General features: G+C 32.7%; 1 protein-coding gene across 1 annotated transcript; it reads left to right on the forward strand.

The window, feature by feature from the left end:
* The first annotated feature begins 1,155 nt into the window (after positions 1–1,155).
* Positions 1,156–5,544, forward strand: CSN3 (casein kappa). The gene is made up of 3 exons (XM_004331274.2): positions 1,156–1,221; positions 3,893–3,925; positions 5,086–5,544. Exons 1-3 carry the CDS (start codon positions 1,165–1,167, stop codon positions 5,542–5,544), a joined length of 549 nt encoding a protein of 182 aa, XP_004331322.1. The 5' UTR covers positions 1,156–1,164.
* Positions 5,545–10,522: the final 4,978 nt, after the last annotated feature.

Consider the following 10,522-nt stretch of genomic DNA (forward strand, 5'->3'; position numbering starts at 1 on the left):
CATTTTTGATTACTGGAGAAGCAGATTATGAAAGATGCAGTTTCAGTATACCCCCCATGTCCTCCATTTTACACATTCCAGTTAGATTAATCGTGGAATTATAGAATTTCATAAATTTCAGTTCTAACTTTTGTTTATAGGTAACAGTAGTAAGGCCCAGATAAAGGAAATTACTTGGCCAAAATTACACAAGTAGAGATAGAGCCTGAGATAGAACTCAGTTCTCCAAAGGAATGTGCAGTCACCTCAGTCTCTAATCTGAAACCACTCAACTGCTTTCCGTTGTTTAGAAAGGCATGCCTAATTCTTCAACCTAGCATTTAAGACCTCTGCTTTTTCTTCCCTCAACTTTCTTTCCAACTTTGTATTTCCCTTCTTTCTATTCAAATGCCCATAGATATTCCCAAGACTTTCTCCTCTACTTGAAGTTTCTCTCTATTAATCTCTGCATGGGCAAGTCACACCTATAATGCTATCTCCTACAGAAATAATTTGTTGATTTCTTAACTGAAAACTTCTACCTGTAGAAAACCACTTTTGTGACATTTTCTACTTTCTTTCCTCTAACAGTGATTTGTGTGTGTTGCAACTCTCTTCCTAAAATTGATGTTACTTGGCAAGACCAATTCACCTTGATAATCTCAACACTTGACACAGTGCTTTGTTCCTAGTAGGTTCTTGGTGCATGTAAAATGAGTATATGATTAACCTTATAATGGTACTTTCAGTAATATAACCAAATATTAAATTCATTCCGTTTATACTGTTTGGTTTTTCTAAAGCTTTTGATAAAATAGATTTTCCACATTGGCTAAATCTACCCCTAAATCTGACTCTTTCTTTCCCCTTAAACCAAAGATAACATTGTTCCAAATCACTCTTAAATTATTAGCAACAGACCCTTTTAATGTAATGGGGTTTTTTTGTTTGTTTTTTTGCGGTACGTGGGCCTCTCACTGTTGTGGCCTCTCCCGTTGCAGAGCACAGACTCCGGACGCGCAGGCTCAGCGGTCATGGCTCATGGGCCCAGCCGCTCCAAGGCATGTGGGATCTTCCCAGACCCAGGCACGAACCCATGTTCCCTGCATCGGCAGGCGGACTCTCAACCACTGCGCCACCAGGGAAGCCCTAATGTAATGTTTTTAATTTTTATTTTTAGGTGCAATGATGAAGAGTTTTTACCTAGTTGTGACTATCCTGGCATTAACCCTACCTTTTTTGGTGAGTTAATTTCATCTGATCAATTTGTATCAAAACTTTTTAAAAAATTTATTTAAGGTCTCTAATTATGTAAATTTCTAAATACAGTCATATTTTATGGAACAAAACAGCTGCATACTAACTATATTTTCCTAATAGTAATTTATTTTTACATTTATTTCTCTTATAAAATTAAAGTCATGTTCTTCTGAATATACTTCTGGTTTCCAGGAATCAAGAAATCATACTTTATCATGTATAGAAAACCTTTAAAATTCTCATATGATAGAGAAAATACATTTTGGGGGAAAAAACAGTAAATATTTTTAAATTATAATGTGATCTAAAAATTCACAAAAAATAAATACAGAAATCATAGACCAGGAGCAGAAATGTTTTTAATTAAATTCCTATCTCGTGCAGACTCCAATCCCTTAAGGGACTAAGTTCTTAAAAGATTAGGAGCTCGTTTAAGCTTTTTTACCAATTTCAAATAACTTGACAGGTACTTTTAACATTCAAACATATTGTAATTTTTGTTATAATCTTTCCATTATGTCAATTGAGACTCCTTCTCAGGGCTTATATCCACAAACAACTCTATGATTTTCAGGCATTTTCTTGAATTACATGCTGTGTATCAAGGCTATTGGAACAAGAAAAATGTTTGGAATTTTTTTTTCTTTTAATTTTTTCGACTTGTTTTCCTTATTGTTTTGTCTATTGCTCTGTTTTATTTTCATGTTCATTTGGGGATCCCAGGCACTTATTTGCCAATAGCAAGGACAGAAGGCAAACATCTCATGTTTTGTGACCTCCTCTTAGATTTTAAAATATGGGAGGATGCTAGTCCTTGTTTCATAATTCATTTATTATTAAATTTAGATTTTCTTTTAAGTTAATATCTCAAATAATTATATTAGGTAAATTCTTGGAGTCAAACTTTTTAAATATTTGAATTACTATGGCTTTCACATTTACTTTCTTTCATTTATTCTCTGAAATTTGATTTTATTGTGGCCACCTGCATATTTAGAACTTGGGTTTTCTCTTTGAGTGAAAAGGATTAAAGTTTAAATCAGAAAGTGATCCACAACTGCCTGACCTATAGCAACCTCTTCTTGAGCTACTTGAGCCTGCTCTAGCCCCCAAATACTCCTTCTGGTTTTCACAAAGCTACAAGCCCCACAGACATGAAGAAATAATTCAAAAGAAGAATGAAAGTTTATAGATTGTACCATCCAATCTTATGAGCAATCAAAATTATACAAATTAAAACAGCAATATGATAGCATCTTTTATGTGCTAAATTTATTCCTTCTCTCCAAAATAAAAATAGTTAAGATACAATTTATTACTAGCAATTATGAGATGAACTGCACAATCTTATAGCTTACTGGTGGCATTATAAGTTGGCATAAATTTTCTGTACAGCAGTTTAATAATTTCTATTGAAGAATTTCTCCCCCAAAATCACATTTTTGAAAAACTGTCTTAAGAAATCAATTAAAACTATTTAAAAGGCCACTGATATCCAGATGTTATTCATCTCTCTATTTATAATAAAACATTTTTTGGAAAAAGCTTTAATGGTTAACAATAAAGAACAAACATTTCATGACATAGTCATTGATTATTTATATTTCTACTATGAATATGTAAGTATGAAAACTATGATATAATGGAAAACTGCTATGAGAGATCAAACTTCTTTTAAAAGAAGTAAGATACAAGATACTAAAATGAACATATACCAGGAATACATAATACATATAGATTGGTATTATATTTAAATGTCTAGATTATCAGGATTTTTGAGTATAGGCAAACTTTCAATATTTATATAACTTTCTAAATTTTAAACTAGTGATTTAATAAATTTGGAGAAAAATAAGTCTCTGTCTCGTATTACACACCAGTATTTTTTTTCTAATCTCTGATTTTCTATACCTACAACTTCCAAAAGTTTTGTAGAGTCTTTTATATCCAAGTGATATGTGTAAAGTCTTAAACTAGAACTGTCATTTTTAAAATATTTACCATTATGAACTCACTCAAAAGTTTATAAAACTTTTGTGAGTTTTAAAGCTTCATAAAATTGCTAACTCCTGATTTCCTATGAAGGTTGTAATCCAGAATTAAGAAAAACACTATAAATACACAAAATTTGATTTTTTAAATGGTATTATTTATATACTTATATACTGACGTTTTGCTAGATATTTTTAATCAAGAAAACCTCATAAATCATCTTAGTAGGAGCACAAAAACAGAAAAATATGCTCAACGCTCCTCTTATTTTTAACAATGTATATTCAGTACAAACTGAATATAGGTTGTTCATGTTCTTCATTTAAGCAAATATCATGTATTACATTTGTTGGGGTCAAATGATCATATTCTTTTCAACCTTGAATTTTTCTCCCTAAACAGTGATTTTTAAAGACAACTTATCCATGGAGCTCATTATTACTATTTTAGTTAGTATATTTATGTCACTTCTTGAGTGGTTCACAGACTATGGTTAGTTAACCATGGAAAGTGCTTTATAATATTTTACAACACTAAAATAAAAACAAAAAAATGTTTTGTCTTTGATATAAAAGACATTTTTAAAACCACAAGAAAATCTAGACTCTTTCTTGCTTTTTTTTAACTTCTTATTTCTCATTCTTTCTCTGAATCTCGCCAGAGTGCAGAGGGGCAAAACCAGGAACAATCAACAGTAAGTTCAAATGTTTCCCATAGAGATATGAACTCCAAAGTATAATATTATGCAAAGTTTAATGATATTAAAATGTTTCTGTCTAAACACTAAGTAAATATTTAAACTCCATGAAATAATCTAATAATCCTTGTAAAAAACATCACTTCAACAACCAATCATATGAATCAACCTCAATGTTTATCTGAAAATCTCAGTATCATTTTGTAGGCCAAGTCATGTCTTTTGATTTTCATATGTATTTAGTAACATGAGAAAACCCTCTCAGAATTTAGTAGTGGGAAAAAATGAAAACAAAAGCAAAGTTTAATATTTCTCCTGTCTACTTTTTAAGACTTGGGGAAAGATCCCTCTCTGACCCTTCTTTGAATACTTCTCATACACTTGTATTTACTTCTACCTTTTGTTTCCCCAATCTGTTTGAATGAATAGGTCTCCATTCATGAGAAAGGCTTGCTTTGCTGTGTAATTTTGTTGATTTGTTTCTATGTATATGGAAAGATCTAACGACGTATTTTTATAACTGCACATAATTAATAGAACTGAAGCAAATAAAAATAGAAAATTTCCTAACTGATCTTTAATGGATAAAACTAGGCTGAAAAAAATCCAAAGTATAAATCCAGAAATCCATATCACATTATTTTACTATTCTGCTATAATTAGTTTAGAAAAAAATGTGCCCTCAGCCTAATCCTTCGATAAATAAAATACAATTACAAACATGTGGTGAGAATGTATATATACACGTATAAGGAAAAATATATACATAGTTTTTTCTGTGTGTAGTATGTTTGTATACTGTATGTCAAAGCACTCTATGAGACTGGTCTAGCTGTGGTACTTATAATGTACAGCATTTACTGAGCACTTTTTGTGTATGCCAAGCTCTGGTCAATATGATTTACATTATGGATTAGCTCATCTAATTTTTTTTTAACTAATATTATTTTTAATGTTTGTTGAAAATCAAGAAGTGGAAGGGAAGTGTACAAATCCATATCTTGTAAAATAATATGGTTGCTGGGTTCACTATGTCCAATGTTGTACTTACTTAACATCAAATACTGTAATGTTGTATTTCAAAAAATTCTGATTTAAGACATCTCTTCATTCTAGCCTACAATAATACTATTCTGCATAATTTATTCTTTTTGCAGCGCTGTGAGAATGATGAAAGATTGTTCAAAGAAAAAGCAGTAAAATATATTCCAATTCATTATGTGCTGAGTAGGTATCCTAGTTATGGACTCAATTACTACCAGCACAGACCAGCTGTACTAATTAATAACCAATTTATGCCTTACCCATATTATGCAAAGCCAGTTGAAGTTAGGCCACATGCCCAAATTCCTCAATGGCAATTCCTGCCAAATATCTACCCACCTACTGTGGCACATCACCCACACCCACGTCCATCATTTCTTGCCATTCCACCAAAGAAAACTCAGGATAAAACAGTCATCCCTATCATCAGTACCATTGCTACTGATGAGCCTACACTTATACCTACCACTGAACCAATAGTGAACACTGTAGTTACTCCAGAAGCTTCCTCAGAATTCATCACGAGTACACCTGAGACCACCACAGTCCAAGTTACTTCACCTGTGGTCTAAAAACTAAGGAAACATCAAAGAAGACAACACAGGTAAATGAGCAAAAGACAAAATGAATAATAGACAAGATTCATGGATTTATCAAAACAATCATAAAATCTAAAATAGTATAGATGGATAAATTAAATCTGTTACAGGAGCAGGGTAATTATAACTTTAATTTGGTGGTGGCTTAGCATTGATACACTAGATTCTTTTCCAACAAGAAATGAAAAATAATCGTATTTTACAAAATGAAGAAAAATTGGGAACTTTTTTATCAAACTTTTTTCAACAACTGGAACACTCCTAGAATCTATTTGTTTTATTTTATTCCTATTCACAGACAAAGACAGTGGAGTAAATGACTATTAAACTCATGATTTTTCTTATCTCAAAAATGCAACTCCTTAGAACAATGTATATAGGATATGAGTTTAAATACATTTTAATTGTATAACAGTGTTCTTGCATTCAACAGTGTTCTTGCACTCTAATTTTGGTATGAATAGAGTGAAAGGAAATGATAGGCTTCCCATGTAGCTTTTTGATTTAAAATACAACTCAGTGTGACATAGTGGTAACAGCATTAAATCAGAGAAGGCTGCTTCTTCCATTGTGTGATCTTAGGCAAGTCATTACTCTCAACGAACTTTCAGTTTCTCATAATTTTGGTTGCTATGAGGTTCAAGTGAGAAAGCATATTGTGAATAAGTTGTAAAAAGTGATCAGTCATGAACTGTAATGCTTTAGAAAAGATAAAGTAAAATTAGTAAATACTAAAATTTATTTTCAACTAACATCTCAAGTCCTTACTAAATTATCAAAACTACATAACTATCTCAGTTTATTCCTGCAGCAGCCATGTGGAATGGATTATATTACCATCCTGAATTCACACACACACAAAAAAAGCCGATAAATGCAAGTTACTACAGCTAGAAAGTTCAAAACTGGGAACCAAATCAAACCTGCTTGATTTCAGATAGTGAGGCTTCATTAGTATGTCGCCTATTTCCATATGGGCTAATTTGCAAAAAAAAAAAAACAGAAAACAAACTATAATTTCCCAAGATCAGCATATGTGTAAATTTTATTATTGAGTTATGTTTAATAAGACTTCTGGTAAGAAAAAAAAACATAAGTTAATAAATCTTTGACTCATTAAATTTTTGAAAACAAAAGGAGAAAATTAATGGAGACAACATGAAAGCAAGTAACTGAGTATTCAATTGCCCATTTTATTGATCTAAAATACATTATTACATGATTGTTTTTAACAGAATAATCATTATCTCAGTAGTTACATTTGTTCAAAACTAATGAACCTAGATTTCTAAGTTAAAACCACTGTATAATATCACTTATAAAAAAGAATGTATAGGATTGCGTCTTTCTGTAAATATCAGGTGAAGGCAGTTATTTCAGTTCACTATATGTGGAATTTAAATATTTAAATTTAGATATTTAATTTGATAGACTCCTTGATACAGACATTAGGCAAATCGGAAGCTAAATAAAAGTCTACATATCATGAGAACGGTTAGTACATTATGAACTAAATTCCTAAACTGTCATTTTTATAGGTCTTTCTGAAACCAAGTGACTGCTTCACACTGTCCTTTAGCCAGTTGTCTGCCTTCAGTGAAGAGAGAAAATGATTTTCACAGATTCGGCTCCTTTCTCTTCTCCCCTTACATTTTACATCCATGCCACATTTAATTTTTTGATTCCTGCATAATAAAGCCAATTGAATGCAATGGATCTCTTAATTTGAAATAGTCTGTGAATACACCTCAGGGATATTTGAAACTTTGAAATTCCAAGATAAATTTAGTGTGAGTTTGAGTACACACATTTAATTGGAGGCAAAGTTCATAATTTCGTCTGATTTTCAAAGTGGTCCATGGTTTAACACTGATTAAGAACATCTTCTGTAGGATGACACTGGAACATCTAAATTTATGGCTAAGTCATTGGGACCAGAGAAGAACTAAGCTATAGTGTTCAACTCCAGAAGACCACAAAGTGACTCTTGGAAGCCATGAGAACTCTAGAGGTAGCATTAAATTTAGGTGTCAAAATGTAATGCTAATTTTAGTCTAGATCATTCCCAAGAGCAAATCCAGATACAGACAGGTTACAGATGACCACAACTACAAACACAGATAGATATATGGCAAAATAAACAAGAGTTGACTCTTGACCTGCATGAACCAGTTTCCGCCAGACTTGAAGCTATAGTCTCACACCTGTCAAACTCACATTCATACAAACACACACACACACACACACACACACACACACACACACACCAGGAAGCTTATGGAATTGAGGTCTTCCAGTCTACAAAAATTGGTGAATACTCAAAGTCCAAAAATATGGCAGTTTTTCCCTTAATGAAATATTGCAAGTAAAATGAGTGGGTCATGTATGTGCTTGCTCCATATTTAACACATCATGCCAGGAAAAATACAAATCACTCAACCCGTACAAAGGGCTTACTGTCACTCTTTTGCTGAAACCCTCAATAGATGTTCTATTGTTAGGAGTGGTTTACAAAACTTTACCTTCTCTCTCACTCAAATGCTAGAGTCTGGAAGAGAGGGCTGGTCAGGAACATGGCATGGCTGGGCTTCATTTGCTATGATCTTTAATAATATTACTAATCTCTAGAAAAATGAAGTTAAAGGATGGAAGAAATAGAATTTATTTCATTAATTAATAAAACATTTATCTCAAAGTACTATAAGAATTATTATGGAATACAAAACAACAATAATAATAATAAGCAATCAACAGTTATATATTATAGACCATAGGCCAATTTTCTCTTTGCTCATATATATTCAATCTTTTAATAGTTACTCATGGACTACATATTATTATTATTGTTACTATTATTATTATGAAAGAGAATTGAAGTAATTTTCTCCAAGTGGAACTGGAATTGAACACGGATAATTTTGCTTTAAAATCCTTGTTTTTAATCTTGTGAACACTACTATAAAAGCATTTCCACACTGGGTGGTGAAATAAAATATGAAACAAAATACTGTGAAACAGGAAAAATATTCTTGTCTTAATATTGGCTCATATTAATACAATAATATGTCTAACTAAAATAACATTAATAAAAAGAGTTGTTAAAAGTAGGATTTTAAATAAAACACTTACCTCCCTGATATGACATTATCTGAACTTTTGTACCAATTGGATTAACCAGTTAGAGTTTACTGTGTAAGTAATATGGCAGAGTAAATCCCTCAACTACTATTTACATGTTAAGAAAATACATTGGTGAGTTGGTTATTTTGGATTTGGATAAATTACTTTCAGATGCAAGGGTCCATTCACGTGAAGGCAGTTTATATGAGAAATTATATCTTTAGCACAGAAAAGAAATGGGATCTGGAGATTTACACATATTCATTTTTCAATTATTTGCCAAATGCCCACTATGTGAATACAGCATGTTTCCTCCCCGCCTCTAGGACCTCACAGACTAATGAGATTAGAAAAACATCTTATTATTCAGTCTTGTAACACAGCCTTATCTGAAAGTTCTCAGGTCTTCCACAAATGCAGTGATAAGTTATATAATAAATATTTAGCACTTTAAAATGTATAAAGAGCTTTCACACATAGAAACCTCTTAATCTTCATCAATAACCTCTTAAAATAATTTCTTATTAATCCTCATTTTGTATATGTGAACACAACTTTAAAGTAGTTAAACATAAGAGAGTGAAAATTTATAGGCCTTAGATTTAGATAGAACTGAATTAAAGGTTTAGCTCAAAATTGCTTAACTGTGTGACCCTGGGTAGCAGATAAATAAAGTGGACAATAACATTTTTTGATTTATTGATATACGTGTTAGGCTCTGTATCAAGTATTTTACAGGTTTTACTTTATTTATTTCACATAGTACTCCCTTAGAGAGGCACTATTATTATGTTCATATATAAACAAGGAAACCGAGACTCAGAGAGATTAATTTGCCCAAGAACAAAAAGCCACTACAGGGCTTCCCTGGTGGCGCAGTGGTTGAGTCTGCCTGCCGATACAGGGGACACGGGTTCGTGCCCTGGTCTGGGAAGATCCCACATGCCGCGGAGCGGCTGGGCCCGTGAGCCATGACCGCTGAGCCTGCATGTCCGAAGCCTGTGCTCCGCAACGGGGAGAGGCCACAGCAGTGAGAGGCCCGTGTACTGCAAAAAAAAAAAAAAAAAAAAAAGCCACTACATATATATACTACCAGATGTAAAATAGATAGCTAGTGGGAAGCAGCCACATAGCACAGGGAGATCTGTGCTTTGTGACCACCTAGAGGGGTGGGATAGAGAGGGTGGGAGGGAGACACAAGAGGGAGAGGGAGGAGATATGGGGATATATGCATATGTATAGCTGATTCACTTTGTTATAAAGCAGAAACTAACACACCATTGTATAGCAATTATACTCCAATAAAGATGTTAAAAATAAATAAATAAAATAAAATGAAAATAATTTAAAAAAATTAAATTTAAAAAAGCCACTAAATGGTAGAGTTTTGTTCTGAACTCTAGAAATTCAGTACACCAGCTTTTGTTATCTTACTACTTGGACAAAAAACTTTTAGCCTAAGACATTCATTATAGTACCCTACTTTCACTGGACAGTCAATAAATTTTTATTTCCTTATTTGTAAAGAACATTCACTGTCCGCAAGACAAGGCCAATTTTCATGATCTTACTAATACTACCTTCCTATTTCATCTCTCCCCATTAGATCCTCATACCATTCACCCCAGTGACTCAGAAACTCCCCAGATGACCCTAGCTGTATTAATATCAACACCAGTACTTTTCTGAAGCTGCTCAAATCCTTTGGGTAATTCCTATCACGTAACCAAAATTTGACTCCTTGGCTTATTTATCACATCTTTAAGAAAAACTTTCCTTAACTTCCAAGATCAAGTGCTCGACTCATGTGCTACCACAGCATCCTTCCCCC

This window comes from Tursiops truncatus, chromosome 5 (genome assembly GCF_011762595.2).
Source record: "Tursiops truncatus isolate mTurTru1 chromosome 5, mTurTru1.mat.Y, whole genome shotgun sequence".
Classification (NCBI taxonomy): Eukaryota; Metazoa; Chordata; class Mammalia; order Artiodactyla; family Delphinidae; genus Tursiops; species Tursiops truncatus.